Raw genomic sequence first — 24137 nt, forward strand, 5'->3', positions numbered from 1 at the left:
CTTCTTCCCACTTCATCCTGGTTTCAACCTCATGTGTTTCCATGCAGTCATCTATCCGCATACACATTCAGCATTTTTGGATAAACTTCCATTATCCCTGACCACTGACCATGCTGGCTAGGAGCGATGGGAATTGTTGTTCAACAACACCTGGGGACCCAAGGTTGAAAAAGGCTGCACTATGGCCTTTCCAGGTTTACATGCAGTTCTGTATCAGCAATTTGAAGATGATGCACAAATGGTTATATTTCCTGCTGCTTTTATTCAAGAATTAATATACTTCAGGGCATTAATATGGACTGCCTCTCACTTTTTGGGTGTTTATTTGCTTGCTATGCGTTATTATAGCTTCTTGTCAGACCTGCATCATTTGACCTTTTTTTTTGTATGTAGTATTTTGCTGTTGTAGAACCATCTCTTGAGTTGGGGTTGGGGGAATCTAAGGAATGATTTAGGGCTGTATAATCTCCCCCTGCCACAGATTTTAGGCCTTTAAAAAAAACCAAAAAACCACCAACCTTTTCACTACAGCATCTGATCACAAAGAAGTTCTAGAGCTTAAATTCAGTTACTTTTGCAAGCGCTAGCCATGAGAAATGTTGGTCCTTGGACACAATATGCTTGGAATGTGATAATAACATTGCCAACCTTTCTTTGCCCTATTACAGAATATATGGTGTGTAAACTTCTAGGAACTGAGAGTGGTTAAATCACTAGAATGAAACATTGTATGTAAAAAGACATGGCGGCTGCCAGTGTATCCTACTGACAGTTAATTTCACTTGTATCATTTTGTAGTTTGGTTGGTGGAGTCTCAACCACTAGCCAAACAACAGAAAGATACTGTGCAAGTGAAATTAACTACTGTATCTGTAGGGTATGCTGGTAGCTGCCATCTCTTATGTATAATGTTTCATTCTAGGCGATTTATCTAACCACTCTAGTTCTTAGTGCCTTCATCTGCCCCCGCTGTAACAAAACATGTCCCTCCTGTATCGGTCTCTACAGCCACAGCAGATGCTGTAACCCTCCAATGGTTTGACTTCATCCCCAAAGGTGCACTCTTCCATTGTCTCTCGAGACACATGGGTGCCAACCATGTTGGCTAGTTGTAGATCACTGGATGAGGTTTAGCATGAGGAAGAAGTGAGGAAAGGATATACTTTTGATTATCCTCTATAGCATCACCTGACAAATTGTTTATAGACCCATTTCCTACTCTATCCTAAAAAGACACTTTGAAGATCACTGTGATGAAATTATGGGTAGCTGCAGTTGGAAGTCAGAAATTGATTGCATGTGCAAATCCCTGCATGGCGTTAGGTGTTCTCTGCAAAAATGTGAACTACCTTTATTCTGGCTTTAAATCACACTGATTTAATTTGGAATAATAGATCTCTCGCTGTGGGTTGGAAGTACTGTTTCAGAATTAAATATGACCCTGCTTCCAGTCAAACTGAACTTGGCAAAGCAAGCCATTTTTAATCCATAAGTGTTTTTGCATGAGAACGTAAGTGTTAGCCAATTAATTGTAGATAATGTATTTTAAAATAGTCTTTGCATAAACAACCCTCTAGTTTTTTCATTATCTCCTTCCTGAAACCCTGAGAATGAAGGATAATAGAAGCACTCTGCAGGGTTTTAATGACAAGTGCTGGGTAAGATGAGCTGAAGCAGGGATGGGGTACTATATGCTGACAAGCGCTGGCCTGGAGAGTGCTGATGTGTCCAGTCATTTGATATAACTGGTTATTGGCATTTAGAGATAGCCAATTCAAGTGAAAGGACAGTGAATAAAGCCAGAGTCCAAAGAAACTGCAAATTTATATACTGTTCAGGTACAATCCAGCTCAGATTAAGTCCTGACATATGCATGGGGGGAAGGGAATATTCTACTTCCATCCAAATATACAGTCAATCTTCTTCTTTGGCGATCACTCATAGCTGAGTAAGATTGTCTTCCATGAATATGGTCTTAATGGTGTGTCTGTAGGCAACTGTGGAGACCAATTTTGGATCCAAGTAGGAGTTGATCACGGCGAGGATTTGCCAAACATGCCTTCCTCTTAGCTCATTTCTCCCTTTCATCCTGAGTTCATTCTTCTTACATGATGCCTTTCAGTCAGTATTTAATGTGAAACTCGACTTTAAAGTTAAAGAATATTTTTATGAAGAGTTATTTTTGTTGTTTTATTAATCTCTATTCTTCTTTTCTACTCAGACATTTAAGGCACAGTTGTGCCTTTGTACTTTTAGTATTATTATTAACTACTCTTCTTATATATGTAATGCCAAACCATGGTTTGGTGTTATTCCTAAACCAGCATACTGACTACTAAACATGATTAATAGTAAAATTTGTGTATGTGAGGAGTGCAATCCTTTGGCCATTTGCTATCCATGGGCAACATTACATTGCACGGACTCTCATTATTAGAGGAAAGACTAACTTTTATGTTGCATTTTTATCACATTTTGTATCGGAATGTTTCAATTATGGTAAGAGTCAAGTGGGACCTGCAACAGAATGTTGCAGCGTAGAATATTCCTATTCAACCACGGCAGCCATTCTTTCTTTCTAGACACTTGATTCCAGGGGCAGCCATCTGGTCCCTTCAGGTTCTGTGAGCTACAACTCCCATCATTCTTCATTGTTGACCCTGCTGTGTGAGGCTGGGAGTTGCAGTCCACAACAGCTGGAGGGCACCACATTGCCAACACTTTTGTATTCTATTCTCCTAGTTTCTATTAGTATGATGATGATGATGATTGTAAGATATTTTTTAATGAAAAAGTTCAAGGTCTGACAGGATATAAAAGAATAAATCAGGTTAGAAAGATACATTGCTGCTGATTTCCACTGATCACTCTGTTCAGTTGCCAGTCATTGTAAGAAGGAAGACATACCAGTAGTAGTTGTTTCCCATGTAGCGCAAATTGCAAACTTTATACTTTGTCCTTTGACATGAGATGTTTTGTGCAGCCCCACAGTCTGGAGTCTTTGCTCGCTGGTAGGTAAGTGTACATAGGATTGCAAGCCTTAGTCAATTATCGGTAGAATTGGGGATTGGCATCCCATAAATTATGAATTTGAATAGTTGGGTTTTTAGTGTCAGGTTGTGGGGCTACTACAGGAAGTGTAATGGTTTAAAACCTTTAATTAACTTTCCATTCATTTTGTTCCTACTTTATTTCTAACATATCTGGCTTTGTTTTCCTGTATTATATTCTGGGGATAGTAGTTGTCTACATGTCACTGGTTGAAAGAAATACAAATGATTAGTATAAAGTTCAACACCATTTTAATGCATAGTTTATTTTCTCACAAGCCTGATCCAGTAAAAAAATACCTAGACTTGTGCAATGAATTAGCAGGCTTCGTGTGTTGCAGGAGTGCTGGAGTGCCATTATTGCATCCTACTGGTGCTCTGGGTCAGTTGCCAGATTATATCTTCAAATGTGTTGTGCAAGCAAAACAGAAGTTTGCTGGCATGCTCACTGGACAATAAGACTGGCAGTCATCTTGCGTATTAATACACATTGTTCCTGAAAAATGATGGATTAATTCCTGTGCAATCTGGCCTTTTTAATATATCTTGACTAGTTAAGAAGATATAGTGGTGAATTTTCTTATGTGTGGCCCTTGAAGCAGTAAAATTGGTATTTTGGAAAAGCTACAAAAATAGCTAAAATAACATAAGCGTTGCATATTAGTAATTATACTGTTGGTATAATGTTTTCTTTCTATTTATTATAGGTTGTGTCACCTTAGTATTTTTGAAAACTAAATTGCTGCTTGTTATATGATGTGAATCTCTTCACTCTGTAACTTTCTTTTTCAGATCTGTTTTCTTCTGTTTGCTATTCTCTATATTGTTTCCTACTTCATTATCAGAAGATACAAGAGGAAAGGAGGTAACTGTTTTTATAGTCATATGTAGACTGCAGTAAAAATGGGAAATAGATGAGATGCTCTTGATGATATTGGGGCACAGTGCCAAAAAGGTGTTTTGGGTGATGAGGGGAAAGTTTGTGTTTGAACAGAGAGCCGTACTATTTTACATTATTTCTTCGTTGTATTTGCCCAACCTTTATTTCTTGCAGTGTGAGTTTCCCAACTTGTTAGGACTTCAGCTCTTAACTTGTGCCTGTTTTCTTCATTTATAATTTTGCAAGTTGGTTAATAGAAGGTGAAGTTTATCTATTTAAATAATTTATATATTGCTTCTGATAAAAGAATCTCCAAGTGGTTTACCATCTAAAATTCCGATACTAAACTGTTAATATGTATAAGAACAAATAAGTACTAAACTATACATACAATCTAAAAAATAATCAACAATAAGTAAGTAATGCAACAGCGCCATATGTAAAATGGGCCAATAACCTAGTGGGGCAAAACCTGTCCAAGCAGATGTGTGTTAACAGTCTTGGAAAGCACCTTACTGCAATTGCCAGAAAGAAAGCTCATTGTCTGTGCCATGCTGCCACCTAGCTACCAAATGTCTACAGACTGCATGGTGGCAATCTTCTTCTTCTTCTTCTTTGGTGATCACTCGTAGCCGAGTAAGATTGTCTTCCATAAACGCGGTTTAACAATGAGTCCACGTGCAGTCTTATTAAAAGTTGCATGACAGGGATCCTAGTGATACAAATAGCAGTATGGTTGCAGTCTAAATAAATAGGGGTTCAGGATTGCTAATTTAGTTTATCATTACTATGTCAGTAAATGATATACTATTTAAGGGTTTGAGATTAAAGTTTAACTGGAGGGCTTATATTAACTTGTATTTTTAATGTAAGATCCACGTATTGATGGACAGTGTATCCAATATGTTATGGTTTACTGTTACTGTTAGTACTATTTTTCCTGTTTTTCTTCTTCTTTACTTTATTCCCCCTCTTTTCATGATATTTCACCCCAATTCTTTGTTAAATCTGCAAACTGAAAAATTAATAAAACATAAATAAACTTAACATCCAAATTTATTTGTACTCAGTTATGTTATTATAGACAAATTAATTGACGGCAAGGCTATCCAAGGCTACTGGCCATGATGGCTATGTTCTGCTTCCACTGTCAGAGGCATTATTCCACCAACTATCAGTTGCTTGGAATTGCAGGTGGGCAGAAGGCTGTTGCACTCATGTCCAGCTTGCAGACTTCCCACAGGCACCTGGTTGGTCATTTCTTATCCGTCAAAAACTAAGTTATACTTGGGTAAGGGTAAGCTTCTGGTGGCTTGCACCATCAAGCCATCTTGACATTTTTCTTCACTTTCATCTCTAACATTGTGCATATTTATAAATGTAGCTTCATGAAAATTAGTTCCTTTAAACTTTCACATTTCTCTTTTTTGTTTAAACATTTATGAATACAGTACTTTTATAAAGTACAAATATGAAGTATGATAAAAAATACGATGTTTGATTAAAAAAACCCTTACATAATATTTTGATTACATTTTCATTTCTTTTCTGACAATATTTTAATAGAGCTTTCTAAAGTTTCAAAATTCCAAAACTGTATTTTTCCTTTTTTCTCTTTAAATATGAAATTTTGCACTGATTTGTCAAATCATATATATAAAATTTCTTAATACAAATCCTAATAACTAATATGGTTTCATATTGTCTTGCCCCTTACAGTTGGAACTTTTCAAATTATACCTCTTTTCAATCTGTTTCTCATTTCCTATCTACCCTGAGTTGTTTTATTTTGGGGTTGAGGGGTTGTTTCTTTTCTGCCAGTTAGGTCTGGAGGGCAGGACAAATGCTCCTCCTGGAAGAGGTGGCAACAGTCTTGAAGACCCTGCCTATCAAGGCCAGAGTGGGGAGTCATCCTATTCAGAGAATGTCTGCTAGTCCAATTTGTAAATACAAATTCATGGTAGAACACAGAGGAAGCACAATTTCCATTTTCTTTAACATTGTTAAAGTAAAGCCCAAGTGCTAAGAAGTAAAGAAAGTGTGATAACAAATTAAGAATTGTACATACAGTCATACCTCGAAAGTTGAACACAATCCATTCTGCAAGTCTGTTCGACTTCTGAAATGTTTGACTTCCAAAGTGCAGCTTCTGATTGGTTGCAGGACACTCCTGCAGCCAATCAGAAGCCCCGGAAGCCCCGTCGGATGTTCAGCTTCCAAAAGAACATCTGAAACTTCCGGTTTTCGATCTTTCGGGAGCTGGAACGTTCGACTCCCAAGGCGTTTGGAGCCGAGGTACGACTGTATTCTAATTTCCCCCCAAATTATGTGCAATCCCATCTACAAATAAACCTTTTACCTATTGTCAGGGAACTGCCATCAGAGGCACGGGAGAAGGAGAGGGTCTCTGATTCTGCAGGGGAAGGTCCAAGCGCTAGAGGGAGACTCAGCTGGGAAGAAGGGGAAGAGAATGAGTGTAACACCAGGGATCCAGGAGAGCAACGGGACAGGGATGTGCAGGGGCTCCAGGACTCTTCGTTGGAAGTTAGCGAGGAGAGCCCAAGCACCCCGCTGCCCACGCCCACCCTGTGCAGGAGACTCCCGCGCAGTGAGAGGCGGAAACGATTGGGCGTCAAACAACTCTTATGTTGGCAACGCTTTAAGAAATGGCCACAGACAAATTCTACGAATGACTAAGGGCAGCCACGCTGAGATGGGCTGTGCAGTCCGGAGGGTTTAACCAGGCAATCTAATGCTCAAACGGAGCAGGATTACGCACGAGTAACTCCCAACCCATTATACCTATGGTTTCAAAGTGCTTTGAGATTTCACTTCTCTTTATTAATGGAATTTTATTGTTGATGTTATGCTTTGCAGTGCCGTGGTACACTTTTCTTAATATTGGTGGTGTTTGCAAATAAAATAAGCATAAGATGGCCTTAGGACATTCTACCAAAGCAAGCAAGGGAGGAAACTTAAGTCACTTATGCTTCCTCTGTTGACATTTCTGGGTCTCATTTGAGGGTAAAGGGAGAGATGTTTGTTTTGTTTATGCACTGGATAACATGGACTGTGCATTTTGCCACCGAGATGTGTCTCTTGCCTATGTAAAAGTTAAAAACAGCCATAGAGGAAGCATGAGTGACTTCCTCATTTGCTGCCTCATTGACTGCCCAAAGGCAGTCAGTCAAGAACAATAGGTTTTGTAAACTGTGATGCAGACTCAAATGCTGAATTTGAGATTAGTGGAGGAAAAAAGCTTGTATATAGGAGCATTGTACTATGACAGTGCAAAGATTGGGCTATCTTGCTGTGTAGGCATCTGTCATTAAGGCAAAGACTAGGGCAGTCTAAACAAGGGTTCACTGATTTGTAATCTGTGCATTTTGATCACTTTAACTTTTTTATATATAAAAATGTTGGAAAAGAAGTAAAAAGCAGGCAACAATTGTCTTGGAAATAAAATGTAATACAAATATGCATTATTTTTCAGATGAGCAAGAGGATGAAGATGCTATTGTCAATAGAATTTCGTATGTATATGTTTGTATGTATATGTATATCTTATTTAGGCTTTCATTACCTTTCCAGTGCTATGCAAATATAGGTCTGGCTTGTACATAACGCTAAACCCACAGACAATCAAATGAATCATGGATTGTTTTTCCAAAGTTTTATTTGTTTTCTAGCTGCTCTTGCCCCATGCTGTTGTAGTTTTTCTAGAGCTGGGTGGGCAAACAAACTGTGGTTAAAGAAGGCTGTTGGGTTCACACGTAACACCAGGCCAATGTTTGGTGAACCAAAAACAAACCATGGTTTCAAATCACTGAACAAACCGTAGTTAATTTATTTTGTTTTAATTTATTTTAATAAACTATGGTTTAGTATAATGAATGAATGAGGCCAAATAAGTGTTTTTCTGTTGTAGAAGAACAATACTCTTGTGCTCTCCAAGCACAAAACTAAAATATATGCTGCTTGCATAGCTTTTTAGCTCTTAGTTTTTGACAATGGATACCGTGTTTATGAATCAAATAGCCTGATGAAAGCAAAAACTGAAAATAGAATCTGCATTCCCCGTATTTAAATTTTCTTTAAAACTTAGGTGTCCACTGAGAATTTTGACTTTTTGAATAGCTTTTATAAGAACTCTTATAAAAGTATCATTATCATAACTTCCATATGGCATGGGAGCTGCAATCCGACAATTCTCAGCCCAGAGCCTCCTTATGCATGCCAATCTAGTTGTGTTGTTCTTTGGATTGTGGCATATGTGTGTGTTTCCTTTTTAGTATTCATCTGCAAACCAAAATTTGTTTGAATTTGCTCCCATGCAGAGCTTTTCATTACTTCAGCAGTACTAGACTTTTACAGCAGAGGGAGCACTTTCATTAACCTTGACAGATGTTTGGTTTTCTTTAACACATTCAGGAATAGTGTTTTGTTTTGTTTTGTTTTGTGAGGTATAAGGAAAGATAAGGAAGTGAGAGGATGGTGTGCTAATTGAACTGCTTAGAGGCCATTTTGGTATGTGTAAGACATATATAAATTAATAATAATAGCAGCTAATATTTGATAGGTCTCCATTCTATTTTTTTTTTAAATTAAACTTTGCATGTTGAATATTAGCTCTGGTGCCTGCAAAGCAGTGGCAGTTATGCATTGAAGCTCTTTTTAAGCTGTTTTCATTAACTTAACAGTTTGAACTGTTGTATTAGCAGTAACAATAATTCTTCTTTTTGATTTTCAGGCTATTCTTGAGTACATTTACTCTTGCAGTTTCAGCTGGGGCTGTCCTCCTTCTACCTTTCTCAATAATCAGCAACGAAATCCTGCTCTCTTTTCCACATAGCTACTATATTCAGTGGTTAAATGGATCTCTAATTCATGGTTTGTATTATATCATTTTAATATTGGTACTTGAATTTGAAACACAAAATTATCTTAAGTGTACCAGCTATGCATGAAATCAGAACCATTAGGGTACACAGATTACTTTAGGAAATATTTTCCATCCCAAGTAGGGGCATTCAGTAAACTGGGCAGGTAATCTTACCTGCTTTTCATCTTTAGAATGCTCTTTTTTCATAAGGGCTCTCCAGATCCTGAACTTATGCATCTCTTGTGCAATTGATGCAAGATGCTTTTAGTCAAACTGGCTTTTGGTGGCAAGGGACATGGTACAATAATTAGCATTTTCTTTTCCACCCTGAGCTCTTGGGACAGGGTGATTGTAAGTCCAGTTAAAACAACAACAACAACAAAACAAACAAACAAACAAACAAACAAACAAACAAACAAACAGGACTTCCATTGGATAGATCAACTTAACTATTTTTCAGAAGGGGTTGAATGCTGTCTTTTAGACACTCCTCAATTATCTATACTAGATTTGTGGGATGTGGCAGCATCCCCAATTAGTTGTCATTCTGGTTCTGTGTGGGAAGAATGAAACTTGGGAAGAGTGGCTGCTTTGTTTTCATTATAGAGCTTGTTTTTATGAGGTCAGAGATGTCCTGCTCTACTTCTGTCCAGTATTCAGATTAGTATTCTGAACCACACAGAACTGGCGTTCCACAGGTGATAACACAAGCAGTGTAGCTGAGAGTCAGCAGTGAATGGTATGTGAATCGCAGTCTGATGGCGGTCATACATTCAAACCCAGAGGTAACATGGTTCAAAGGCAGTCTTAAAGTCAAAACAGAGGGAGGCCCAGCAAATAGCTAGGTAGACACAATTCATTGACAGGCTGCTCCTCCGTGATGCTTGCCTCAGGGAGCTCCTGGTCATCCTCCAGCTCGCCAATAGCAACAAGCTGCATATGAGAACCCACATATCCAACTGTACGATGAATTGATTTAAGGGGGCATGAGATAAATGAAGATCATCAATGTTAACTCTGCTTTGAGAGACTGATGTGTGGGAATGTGTGTATAAAGACTGCCACTCTTTTTGGCACTTCAGTTTGCAGTGCAGAAGCAAGATTATTGGCTGTGCAAGACAGGAATTATTCCGTTTCTTTGCTTTGAAGATGAGAGAGCTAGTGTGGTGTAGCACTTAGATTAGGATTTGGGAAACCCAGGATCAAATCCCACTTAGCTATGAAGCTCACTGAGTAGTGCTGGACCAGACACTATCTCACCTGCTGTATGAGGTGGTGGTGAGAAAAAAAACTTGTGTGCTACTTTGAGCTCCTTGAAGGCAAAATGGAATATAAATTGAATAAATAAATTAGTGGCGTGTGAATAAAGGGTCTGTGAAATAACGACATTGAAGTCATCACATATTTTTTTTGGGGGGAGTAATTGAACAGGTGGAGTATACTGCTTAGTCAGCAGCTTAGAATCTCAGTGTGATATTGAATGTCATATACAAAGTTATACAGTGGTACCTCGGTTTACGAACTTAATCTGTTCTGGAAGTCCGTTCTTAAACCAAAACCGTTCTTAAACTGAGGCGCGCTTTCCCTAATGAAGCCTCCTGCCTTTGGTGCCCTTCCACTGTTCGGATTCCATTCTTAGACTGAGGTAAAGTTCTCAAACCAAGGCACTATTTCCAGTTTTGCGGAGTTTGTAAACCAAATCGTTCTTAAACCGGGCTGTTCTTAAACCGAGGTACCACTGTATTAACTTTAGTTAGCTGCTGAATTTGTGTGCTTGGGGGTCCTCAGTCATTGTGGTATTTTTTATTAAGCGCTAGCATGGATTGTTTTAGATACTTAATATTTTTAATTCTTGCACTAGAATGTGTTACTTCCCTTGAGTCCTTCATAGAGAAATTGAATTAATAAAAATATATTTGTGTATCATCTGCTACCTGGGGGGCGCACATGGTAGTTTAAAACCAGAAGCTCCTACATGAAGTTTGTTTATCTTATTTTGCATAGTAATATCTGTAATCTACATGTAAGCATATAATTTTGCAGTCTATTCCTATAGTAGATTCCTTTATAAAGGGTGTTTAATTGAATTCAGAAATCTTTTGAAAACTTTGAAAATGCATTGTGCTTGATACAAACATCTAGGGAATGCCAGGTTTATTACACTTAGAATCCTAGAATTGTAGACTCAGAAGGGACCCCAGTGTTCACCCAGTCCAGTCCCCTGCAATGCAGGAATATGCAGGTGGAATGTACGGGAACTGAACACTGGCCTTACAAGCACCACACTCGTAACCAACTGAGCTAACTGGAATAGGCTAGTGATTGTAGTTCAGTTATTCATTTGTAATGATTCTGAAAGCCAAGGTAGATAACCTTTTAAAGTGAAAAGAATAATTTTAAGGTATGTCTAACACCAGATAAATTTAGCTCACTTTCAAAACTCTTGAGATAGTGGAATGTGCATAAAATGAACATGACAAATGTGAGGTTCTTGTTATCTCATATGTGTCCAGCAGATGGGGATAGAATATAGTGAAAATTCCACATCCACACTGTGCAGGACTTGCATTCTATTCCACAAGTACTGTCGGCAAGGGTGAGGCTTTATCAGAAGTGGTAACATGCTTGCTTAATTGCAGTTTTCTTTCACTTAAATGCTTTAACATTTAGATTGTATCAGTTAAGCTGGCAAGGTTTGTGTGGGTTGCTCATAAAATCCTTCATACATTGTAGTTTGTCATCAGCCGCATTAATGCTTAGGGTGTGGTTGCTCACCCCATGCTTTGCGCACCCAGCCAGTTTACCCCCTCCCCAGACAACCTTTTGTTCCTCCTTTATGATATCCTCTCTTTGGGGGGGGGGGTTAAAAGAGTTACCGGCAGTAATAGGCCTATGCTTCTTCATACATATAAAAGCAATTTTTGGCACACAAATATTTGTGGACAAAGTAAGTATAGGAGAACAATTAGGTGTGCATAGCAAAACATTCCAAACATATTTTCAGGGTGTAGTTTGATTCCCTGCCCCCCTTGACAAAGATCTTGCACAAGCTGCTCGCCTCATAGGTTCTTCTAAGGAAAAGAGGACCAAACTTTGAATGGATGAGGTTGAGTTCTACGTTGCACTGCCTGCAGTAATTTTCAGAGAGCTAGACAACATGTGGCATGCAACTGAGCCACTTCAGATGCCAATCTATTATTTTATTTTATTTATTTTATATACAGTCTTTCACCCAAAGATCACAGGGCAGTGCACAACAGAAATATACAAAACGAAAACATGAAATGGATTACATAGTAACAAAAGAAATCACCCCGTAAAAACACAATTTAAAGGCCCTCGATTGCTCAAAGGCCAGGTATTATAGGGACATTTTTGTGCAGTGCCTAAAGATATGTCATGAAGGCACCAGGTGAGCCAGAGCCTCCCTGGGGAGAGCATTCCCCAAATGGGGAGCCGCTGCAGAAAAGGGCCGTTCTCATGTTGCCACCCTGCAGACCTCTCTCAGAAGGGGGCACATGAAGAAGGGCCTCACATGATGATTGCAGGGTCTGGGGCAGTTCATATGAGGGGAGGCAGTCCTTGAGGTATTGTGGTCCTAAGCCGTTAAAAGCGCTATAGGTCAAAACCAGCACTTTGAATTGGGTCTGACTGGCAGCCAGTGCAGCTGGGCCAGGATCAGAGGTCAAGGAAACTTAACAGGGACATACAGTGGTACCCCGCAAGACAAACGCCTCGCAAGACGGAAAACCCGCTAGACGAAAGGGTTTTCCGTTTTGGAGGCGCTTCGCAAAACGAATTTCCCTATGGGCTTGCTTCGCAAGACGAAAGCCCATAGGGAAATCTCCGGGACAGCGGGGAAGCACAGCGCGTCTTCCCCACTGTCCTCGGACCTCCTCTGAAGGCTGGTGGTGGGAGGAGGGCTCTCCTCCCGCCGCCAGCCTTCGGGGCAGCCTTCTGAAGGCTGGCGGTGGGGCGGGGAGCTCTCCTCCCACCGCCAGCCTTCGGGGCAGCCTTCGGAAGGCTGGCGGTGGGGCGGGGAGCTCTCCTCCCGCCGCCAGCCTTCGGGGCAGCCTTCGGAAGGCTGGCGGTGGGGCGGGGAGCTCTCCCGCCGCCAGCCTTCGGGGCAGCCTTCGGAAGGCTGGCGGTGGGGCGGGGAGCTCTCCTCCCGCCGCCAGCCTTCGGGGCAGCCTTCGGAAGGCTGGCGGTGGGGCGGGGAGCTCTCCTCCCGCCGCCAGCCTTCGGGGCAGCCTTCGGAAGGCTGGCGGTGGGGCGGGGAGCCCTCCTCCCGCCGCCAGCCTTTGGAGCAGCCTTCCGAAGGCTGGCGGTGGGGCGGGGAGCCCTCCTCCCGCCGCCAGCCTTCGGGGCAGCCTTCCGAAGGCTGGCGGTGGGGCAGAGAGCTCTCCTCCCGCCGCCAGCCTTCGGGGCAGCCTTCGGAAGGCTGGCGGTGGGGCGGGGAGCTCTCCTCCCGCCGCCAGCCTTCGGAGCAGCCTTCCGAAGGCTGGCGGTGGGGCGGGGAGCTCTCCTCCCGCCGCCAGCCTTCGGAGCAGCCTTCCGAAGGCTGGCGGTGGGGCGGAGAGAGCTTCTCCCTGCGCCAGCCTTCGGATGGCTGTCCTGAAGACTTGCAGTGGGAGGAGGGTTTTCCTTCCCACCGCCAACATTCAGAATGCTGTTCTGAATGTTGGCGGTGGGGAGGAAAAACCCTCCTCCCACCGCAAGCCCCGGGAACAGAGGAGAAGCGCTGCGCCCCTTCCCCTCTGTTCCCGTACCTGTCCTGAAGGCTTGCGGTGGGGAGAAAAGCCCTTCTCCGCACCGCCAGCCTGGCAAGCGGTTTTCATAGGAACGCATTAATTGATTTTCAATGCATTCCTATGAGAAACCGTGCTTTGCAAGATGAAAAACTCGCAAGAAGAAAAAACTTGCGGAACGAATTAATTTCGTCTTGCGAGGCACCACTGTATTTCCCCATCTCTCCTCATGACAGAGGCTATCATACAAGCAGTTTCTGTGCCAAAACCAGGCCAAAACCCTGATTGAAATGGATCCAGAAAATTGGTTTCCTCCAAGAAGAGGAATCTATTTTTCAAACTAAGTACAGTGGTACCTCGAGTTACAAACGCCTCAGGTTACAAACGCTTCAGGTTGCAAACTCCACTAACCTGAAAGAGTTACCTTGAGTTGAGAACTTTGCCCCAGGATGAGAACGGAAATTGTGCACCATCGGCGCAACGGCAGCATGAGGCCCCATTAGCAAATCACGCCTCTAGTTAAGAACAGTTTCAGGTTAAGAACGGACCTCTGGAATGAATTGAGTTTGTAACTAGAGGTACCACTGTACTTCAGAGTAGTGAAAGTGTCAGTGAGCATTATATTTGGGTTCTGCTGTTAACACTGGAAGGTAATAATTAAGTGGTATAGTGGTCTTTCATAAGCATATGAGAATAAAGTTCAGCAGTGAGCTGAATTGTGGACAGACACTTTTGGTATGAATTAATTTCACAGAACCAACATGTTTATTTCACAAACCTGGCCTTTTCCCCTACCATTTTGCTCATGTTTGCTGACTCTGGGTAGCTGCTTTGGCATACTGTATTTTTAAAAAACAGGATATCTGTGCATTATAACCAGCCAGGGTTCATACAACCAGTGTACTGATGTCACGCTGCCACATAGTCAATCAAATTCAGCCACAAGACATTTGAGAAACCAAATCAAATCAGGGGAATGGTGCCCTGTTTTACATGTCTCCCAAATTGGCAGCTCGGGGAAGAGGTTTTGCAGGATAATACCCCTGCCCTTTTTGCTAATTTCCCCACCTACTTTCAGCTATAGTAAACTTGAAATCATTAGAAATAACTGAGTATGTTTCTTCACTTCAGTGAGGGTGTTGTGGAATAAATGATAGAACTCATTTTGTGTTATACTGTAAAGATTCTGCAGTTTTCACAAGTAACACATACATTTTGTTTTTCTCTAGGCTTATGGAATCTTGTTTCTCTCTTTTCCAACCTTTGTTTGTTTGTACTGATGCCCTTTGCTTTCTTCTTTCTGGAGTCGGAAGGCTTTGCTGGCTTAAAAAAGGTGCGTGGGTATTAAATATATGTGAATGTGATGGTTAAAATATTCTGAGCAGCCAGCAGCGCTATATATATAAAACTAATGGCCAGCTTTTAGGATCTATGTAAAACAAATTGTTGTGTGTTAAATGATGATAGTAATTGGCGTTGGCAATAATTATGTATAAACCTGAGTAATAGGAACTTAAAAATACAGTAGCAACAAAACTCTTGGCTGGTCTGCATTCAGGCTAGTCCTCTTAATTTATTAGGTTTGATAACCTTGCTATTACAAAAAAACAAATAACACAGTACACAAATAATATTTTTGAAGGAGTATAACAAGTGAGTGTGAGAGAGATTTATTTAGGGAGTTTATATCTGAAATACGTTATGAATCTTGAAGGGGCCCAGAAGCGACCTTAAGTCTCATTGCTTTACAATTTTGGGTCTAGTAGACCCAAATGGAGTCACATGACTTAAATTGATTAATTTTTGGTTGTATATATTTCAACTAGTCCAAAGTCTGAGAGTCAGTATCACAGTTGTTGTAAAGGTACAGTGATCTGTTGTGGAACAACCCCATTGAAGAAAATAACAGTGGTTACCCAGACATTGCTGGTTGCAAATGGGCCCCCATAACTGTTTAAGCTTCAGGGCCACAAAAGGACAGGTCCACCATTGGGCTGACACTTAAAAAATTGAGTAATATTTTGCACCAGGCTCACTGTGACAGCACTCTGGGCCTTCCCCTGAAAACACGCTTCAGACACCCCTATTTACAAGTCCTAGTCGCAAGCTCCCAGAGACTGCAATCACCTAAATAGAACTGCTGCTGACTGCTAACTCCTCCCATTGTTTTGTATGGTCTCCTTCTTAGTCTTAGTTTCCTTCTGCAGGTTATCCTCCACCTCTGCCATCTGAATTAACCCTTTCCTCTTCATGTGGAGTCCCCATAGATACAATTTAGAAGTCTCCTTTGTATTCCTGTTCAGACAGATTTATATTTTGAAGCCCAGACGGCAAAATGCATATTACAGCGTATGAGCATGAAAACGGTTCAGATATCCCAGCGATCCTGGAATCTGCTAGTCAGGCCATTGGTCGATCTCGGTCAGTACTGTCAACATGTTTGACTGTGGCTCTCCAGGTTTTTAGATAGGAGTCTTTCTCACCTGTACCTGGAGAATTGAACCTGGGGCCTTCATCATGCAAAACAGATGTTCTACCATTGAGCTGTCGCCCTTCACTGAATATCTGATACCTGCATTGCTTCACAGGTGGTGGTGTATGAAAATGTACATACCATGGCTGCAGAGGAATTTTTGTATCTGTTGTGTGTGTGTGTGTGTGTGTGTTTATGAAACTTTCCTACACACACAATCATACTCCTCAATAAATGAAATGGAAATAGGTTTTTCCAAAATAATGAATTTGTTTTTTACTATATAAAAAAATGTAAATAAAGTAGAGCTAAAAAAATGTAAATGTGCTTCTGGATAAATTGATTAAATGTAGCAACCTGAATATAAATAATTAAAACTCTTCACTTTTTCTTTGTATATATTTACACCATCCTTTAAAATGGCAAATTTCAGGGAGCAAGATTAGGTGCTCCCAAACCATTTGTTAATGGAAGTAGGTGCAAGTTTCTATGATGATGTAAGTGATGAAGTGAGTGAATTCTGAACTATCTACCGTATTTTTCGCCCTATAGGACACACTTTTTCCCCTCCAAAAATGAAGGGGAAATCTGGGTGCGTCCTATGGAGCGAATGCAGGCTTTCGCTGAAGCTTGGAGAGCGAGAGGGGTCAGTGCGCACCCACTCCTCTTGCTCTCCAGGCTTCAGGAAGCTATCAGCAAGCCTGGGGAGCCCCTAAAAACTAGGTGTGTCCTATGGGACGGTGCGTCCTTTGGGACAAAAAATACGGTAATTCAAAACGTGAATTGATGTTTGATATTACTTTATGGTGAGTATTTTTATAGCATTTGAAAAGCCATTTATCCTCCCCCGCGAACAAGTCTTGAGGTTCTCCCATTAGGTAGGACTACAATCTGTATCTGATATCTGAGGCCTCCACAGATGTAATGATACCAATCCCCTAATCATCATTATGGAGCTGGGATCCAGCTAAGGAATATGCATTTTCTTTAGAAACACACACTCTCTCCCCTCAGTCTCTGCTTCTTTCGACATGATTGTTGTTATCGCTGTGCTGATTTTGGAAACAAGTCTTGGATAGTGTTCACCATGGCTTTGTCTCTGGACCATAGCTATACTGCTTTTGATTAAGGCTGATGGGAATATGTAATTCTGCTACCTTTTCATAACCCTGTTACTACTATTACTGTTTATCTGAAGAAGTGTGCATGCACACGAAAGCTTATACCCAGAACAAACTTAGTTGGTCTCTAAGGTGCCATTGGACATTTTTAATATATATTTTGACCGCGTCAGACCAACACGGCTACCTTCCTGAACCTATTACTACAGTTAAGGAACAGACAGTGTTAAATTTGCAGTTATGAAAGAAAGTCTTCTGACTCTTTTTGGGTACCGGCTGATGTCTTGACGGCTAGAAATTAACCCCCTACTCTAGTGTAATATATTGTATAATAAATTATGACATATTTTGATAATGAAAAGTAGGCCTTAGTAATGTTTATAACAACTAGACTAATATTTTCTGTTTGTTTAAAAAAGATAAATCCTCATCACTACCACTATTTGCTGCTTGCAAATTTATTATGAGTTATTCTGTTCTAATTGATGGCATTCATTCTCTATGGCATATGGTTCCTCTGGAAGGCTCCCATTGATTCCCTTGGGCAAAAGTTGTTGTTTTTAAACCACTTCCATATTACACAGAGATACAGATACGGAAATTGGCCACTCACCACGGATGGATGCAGTGTTCTGAAAATCAAACTAAACACGATTCTCTGTCTAGGGTTTTAATTAAACCATTCTGTTAATTCAGACAGGATATTTTAGGCCTAAGGGGATTAACTCACTGCTTTTTAAAAGGGGCTTAAATGGCCTTTTCCCTTAGTCCACTGTTACATTTTTTTATTGGGTCTGCAGTTTTCTCCATATTCTTTAAATTGTAAATCTAGATAGATCCGTCTTCACTCTGAAAGCTGGTTTTCAGTACTTACATCCTTGTTAAATGTCTTGGAGTTCATTATTGCCTTGATAGTAAACAAACATAATTGTTTTAGTTACCCAAATTATTTCACCTAGGCTTACTTTTAGAATCTACTTTTTCACTTATTCACTCATTGTGATACACAAAGCATTAAAAGCACATAAGGAGGGCAATGTAATTAATTTCCTATATTTTAATTCTTGATTTTTATTTTACCCAAGGAGATTTTGTTCATCTGCTGCTTGACTTTTGTTGTTGTTGTTAATATGCAGCTGGTGCTTCAGCTGGTTCTTTTTGGAATAATTTACCTATTATGTGAATTGGTAGCTTCTCTGTCTCATTGTGTTAGAGCCAAGCTACACTTTCCTATGTGGAAGGACTATTTTATGCCATGCACTTCAGCACTGTGTCAGAAAAAGGAAGCTGAATCAAGGATGTTCTTCTGCTTGCTCAAGCAGAAGCATGAGAATTGTTACAGCGCTGTGTGATGGTCTGAGAAAGCTCTTCTGCAAGCATTTCCAAAATAGCAATGGGAGTGTCCTTCTTTCCCCTCATGGCTCTTTGGAGCTAGTGTGGTGTAGTGTCTAGAATGTCAGACTAGGGAGATAAGGGTTCAAGTCCCCATTTGACCCAAGAAGCTCAGCGAGTGACATTGGGCCAGTCACAGTCTCTCAGCCTAACTTCATAGGATTGTTGTGAAGATAAAATGGAGTGGGGAGAACTATTACACCACCTTGAGATATAAATATAATAGAGGCGCAGGTGGTGCTGTGGTCTAAACCACTGGTCCTCTTGGGCTTGTCGATTGTAAGGTTGGCAGTTTGAATCCGCACATGATGCGGTGAGCTCCCATGGCTTCGTCCCAGCTCCTGCCAACCTAGCAGTTTGGAAGCATACCAGCGTGAATAGATAAATAGGTACTGCTGCAGCGGGAAGGTAAATGGCGTTTCTGTGTGATATGGCATTTGTCACGGTGTTCTGTACGCCAGAAGTGGTTTAGTCATGCTGGCCACATGACCTGGAAAAGCTGTCTGTGGACAAAGGCCGGCTCCCTCGGCCTGAAGCAAGATGAACGCCGTGCCCCAAGGTTGAATTCAACTAGACTTAATTGTCTAGGGATCTTTTACCTTTACCTTTAGCTATAAATCTAGTAATATATACTGTACATACATGCATAAATAAGCAAAACAAAACAAAACAAAACAAAACAAAAAACACCATTGCCTTCTGAGCCCGTGATCCAAAGAACTGTGGAATTAGTTCTTGATAACAAGGACCTTTAGACATGTTCTTTTCAAGATAGCACCCCCCACCCACGAACACAAAAACTCATGAGTTTTTAAAACAGTTTGTGACAAGTTTATCAGCAACAAAATATTGCAGTATATCTTCTAGAGTATTATAACTTGTAAGGAGCTTACAAGTGGTCTTCCTCTGATGCGGCATTCGGCTGCACAGTTTTGCATCAGGTGCTTTGATCACTAGCACTGCAATTGGGACCCCTCCAGTTGGGAACCATTGTGTGGTATGTCCCAAGCAAGTTAATCCCTCGTCAACTTACAGAAATAGGACGGTAGGTGATGAGGTTTTAACTAGGGCCCTCTCCTCTTGGGTGTGCAGTTCAGTTTTCTGTTAAAAATATGTGTTCATTATTTACTTCTACATTTTTCTATGTATCCTTGTTTTGATCTGGGGTGGGAGGTATACAATTCTGCTTAGATGTTTTACAGAAGGACACAGTTAACACCTGCTACAGCTTGGCGAGTCTGAAAAACTGATCAGAGCGAGCTGACATCTCAGAAATCGTTGCTCCTGCCTACAGCATGTGATCAGAATAGAATAGAATAGGCTTCCCCCTCTGAATTAAAAAAAAAAGTTTTAGACTTCTACGTTGCTTGAAGTTCACCCAATTAAGCTGATCTCTCCCTCTTGTTTCTCAGTAACCTCATTTTGGTTTGATTGTATTGCCCTGAGTTTGCTATTATAGGGGATACGGCATGGGGATGCGGGTTATTGGAAAGGAAAGTACCATATTTTTTGCTCTATAATACTCACTTTTTCCCTCCTAAATGGTAAGGGGAAATGTGTGTGCATCTTATGGAGCGAATGCAGGCTGCGCAGCTATCCCAGAAACCAGAACAGCAAGAGGGATCGCTGCTTTCACTGTGTAGCGATTCCTCTTGCTGTTCTGGCTTCTGAGTTTCAGAATATTTTTTTTCTTGTTTTCCTCCTCCAGAAACTAGGTGCATATTGTGATCTGGTGCATCTTATAGAGCGAAAAATACGGTCATTCTTAAATTTCCATGTTCCATGATAAACCTTTTGCATTGGCTTAAGGAGCTATTTGGATTTTGGCCTGTATGTTGAAATCTCAGCTGTCAGAGTATGTATGTATTTTATTAAATTTCTATCTCTCCTTTCCTCCTAAAGGAACCTAGGGGAGCAGTGCACACAATGTGTACACAACGCCATAAGTTCAATTTGTGTTTATTCTCAATTGAAAGATAAATGCTGTTTATATGTGTTCATAACCTAGCTATAGTGATGCTTCTTGACATATCATCAAATGTATTATCATAGTAAGAAGGGCTTCTGAAGGGGCATCATTTGTATTTTACTGAAATGCGAAATTTGAAACATGAAACACACACCATAGCATACTTTCACCTTGGGTTTTTGTGTGTGTGGTTTTTTTTTGCCCTTGAAGTTATGGCATAAAATTTACCATGAGCGACAGCAACATCCTGACCAATTATGCAAAGTATCCAGACATCTTCATGTTTGAAACACAGCACAAGAAGTCTGTGGATTAAGAAGTTAACTCTGAGAACATCAAAAGAGAGTGCTTGATAATAAAAGCAAATGGTAGAAAATTTTGAGGTAACTTCCTTGCTTAATTAATTAGGTAGGCCAGGTGGAAGTGAAGAGGCCAGTGTTGGTGCTCAGAATATCTATAAAGCTGAGCAACATGACAGCACAATAGAGGAGGAACAAAGATTGTTTTAATATACTTCTATCCTGTGTCACAGTTTGAAATTGTCCTGGTTTATGTCCCTTTTGGCAAACTTACATAAAAGTGACCCTGTACTGTATTTTATGACCAGATGACTTTCCCCCCCTCAGTGGCTAATTTGTATCAGGCCCCCAATGTTAAAGAGACAGAGAAATGAGTAGGAAGTCTAAGCCAGTATGTCTCAAGGACGCTTCATTGCGTTCTTTCATTATTTTTGCTCGTTTTTTTGCCACTGATCATCCATAAATTGTTGGAAATAAGTGATTAAGGAAGTGCTGCTTAGTGTTAGTGGCACATGGATGTTCTTCGTGAGCCGGTTTTTTTTGTGGGTGAAAGGAAATCAAGCACTGGGAAAAACAAAAAGGAAGGCTCCTGCTGGGAACCTTTCAAGGAAATTTAACTTGCATAATGTTTTGATCTTGGTGTTTGTTACAAAAAATAGAGCAATATTTCACCAGCTGTTGTGTGTCAAGTAGTAACCCCATCACCACTTCCACCTCTCCCTCTCTAGCATAGAACAGTTGTAATAAGAAAACTGTTTGAAAATAAAACAGGCTTAGCCTTATTTTTTTGTACAGATATGAGTGAGAGATTGCTGCCCAAAAGACTTTATTTATGACAGCTCAGTGCTTCAAGTTATGTTAAGCATTTCTGTAGTTCTTCAAATTGTTTCCTAAATTTTCAGCTGTGAGAAACAATTTGCAACAAGAGACTGCATAGCACTGTACAGATAATATGCATGGGAAAAAAATCTATAAAACTTCAGTTAAATAATTTACACCTTTGTGGTGATTTTAGGTCCTATATGTTTTTTAAACAGAAAAAGTGCTGGCTATTTAATATAGATGACTGATATGCTGTGACTCCTTAGTTCACAGGATCATTCCTGATAGATTTTGGAGTTCATAAACTACGTTATTTGAAATTTCAGCTATGCCAAGAATAGCAGGTTTAGAAATTGATGGAGCAGCCTTACATATAGGTTTAATGTTTGATTTTTTGGCACAGAGAGAATCTTATTTGGCATCATCTTTGAATATTGTTTAGTACAAATGCTTTAGGTCTTGGCTTTCTTGCCAGGTCTCTTAACACAGTTTTACATGTTTTAAGAAGTCAGTGCAGAATTATCTTAACTGTGATGGAATATTTGTAGTGCATCACTTAGAGGATTTGTTGTTAAAAACATTTTGTTCCTCTAAAAAAATTCTGGAATAACTTTAATCCCTTTTATTTCTTGGTAATACTATTAAAGACGAGGGCAGCTCTTCACTGGGGAATCATCTCTTGATTAAACTCTTGCCTTTTTCCCAAGCAGGGTTTTCTGTATAGCTTCCCAGAAAAATTGTTAATGAGAAGAGAGTTCCTTTATATGACAGAAGCCCACTCTATGCCTGCTTAAATATCTGAAGTTTGGGATAAGCACAAGCTACTGTGAATATTGGCTTTCCAAACAGAATAATGGAATGTGGTTAGGAGTGTGTGTTTATTTGGCATTTACTCTCATATTTATTTGTCTATAAAAATCATTCATCACAGACTGAAATTTTAGTGCTCTGATCTCGGCGAAATGTTTACTGGTATGCAGCTGAATTGTGCTGCACTATATTACACCCCATTTACTTTTTCATTACCAGAACTAGAAGCAAAAGTTATTTAATCAGTGACATCAAAGACTGTCCAATGTTTTGACATGTGCTAAAATCTTAAGTTAATATTTTCTTTAAAATTCATTTAAAGCATGCTACTATAGGTGTTTTGTTTAAAGTGGCATCCTCGCTGGCTTAGGGCTTTCTTTGCAACTAGTGGCTAAGGCTATTATTAAACATAAATTTGAAAATCCTCGAACTATAAAAGCCACAGTATAGGGCATTTGATACTATGGTTGCTAATTAAAACTGCAGCAGCATTGGTGAGTTCAGGGTGACTTCAGTACAGATGATGGGCAAATAATTTGGGCCAGGTCTACACCATGCAACAACCCTGCCCATTCCTTCTCTAACAAGAATAAATTATATGAAACAAATGAATTTACATATTTTTGCCTCATTCAGGTTTGCCTCATTTATTATTTTTTAAAAGTTCTGGAGTGGTATTGGAATGCTAAATTATTGTGCCAGCGTTAGAAAAGAATATTTTTATCAATATTTTTTTCCTAAGTACAGATCCTAGAAAAAGAATTAAGCAGTAAAAAGTTCTGGTTGGGTCTGTTTCATGGGTGTTTCTCAGATTTGCCAGTTGCATAGAGGGCAGTGCCATAAAATGTAATGTCAGCATACATTGCAAGAGGCCAAGATGTTCTGCCAGAATTGTGTGTTAAATCCTGAGTTCTGTAGAAACATGTCAGCTTATTGTTCAGGCCCCTCCTCTACTTTTTAAAAAGGAATATAACTATTTTAACTTCATTGATAATTTAGTGTACTTGAACTCCTGCAATGCTGATTCAGTTTGTTGAAATACCGTATTTTTTGCCCTATAGGACGCACCGGCCCCTTAGGACGCACCTAGTTTTCAAGGGGGGGAGAATCAAGGAAAAAATATGATCCCCCCCCCCCGCAGCTCTGGGAGCAATGGACAGGCTGCACACAGCCTGTGCGCTACTCCAAGACCTTCTCCCTGCTTTTGCGGGAGGTGGCAGAATTCCCCCACCTCCCGCAAAAGCCCACAGGAGCCCCGCGTGACTCCTGCGGGCTTTTCGACCAGGGAGAAGGGACTGAAACGGCCAGTCAGTTCCTTCTCCCTCCTCGGGGGAAAGCCCCCAAGAGTGGCACGCTCTTTAAAGGGTGCGTGGCTCCTGCGGGCTTTTCTAGGAGGTGGGGGAATCCCCCCCCCTCATAGAAAAGCCAGCAGAGGCCGCGGAGCCCCTTAAAAGAGCGTGCGGCTTTTGCCTGCTTTTGTGGGAGGTGGGGGAATTCCCCCATCTCCCGCAAAAGCCCACAGGAGGGTTGGAGAGTAGTGGGAAGGAGTCGTGCGCCTCCCCGCTGCCCCCCATCCTCTGGGGCTGGCGATGGGGGAAGCGCTGCTCCCCCCCCCACCAGCCTCAAAGAGCAGATTCTTCTGGCTTCAGCGGAAGCAACGTGAAGCCTCCGGAGCACAGGCTTCGGAGGCT

General features: G+C 40.8%; 1 protein-coding gene across 1 annotated transcript in view; it reads left to right on the forward strand.

Annotated features, from left to right (window-relative positions):
* Positions 1–24137, forward strand: part of LMBR1 (limb development membrane protein 1) — a 62626-nt gene that overhangs the window by 12035 nt on the left and 26454 nt on the right. Inside the window, exons 2-5 of the mRNA XM_082192495.1 lie at positions 3843–3915; positions 7424–7463; positions 8681–8820; positions 14790–14893. Of these exons, the coding sequence (XP_082048621.1) occupies positions 3843–3915; positions 7424–7463; positions 8681–8820; positions 14790–14893 (357 nt within the window). The remainder of the gene's footprint in view (positions 1–3842; positions 3916–7423; positions 7464–8680; positions 8821–14789; positions 14894–24137) is intronic.

The sequence above is a fragment of the Podarcis vaucheri genome (assembly GCF_965113315.1).
Source record: "Podarcis vaucheri genome assembly, chromosome: 12".
In the NCBI taxonomy this organism is placed as follows: Eukaryota; Metazoa; Chordata; class Lepidosauria; order Squamata; family Lacertidae; genus Podarcis; species Podarcis vaucheri.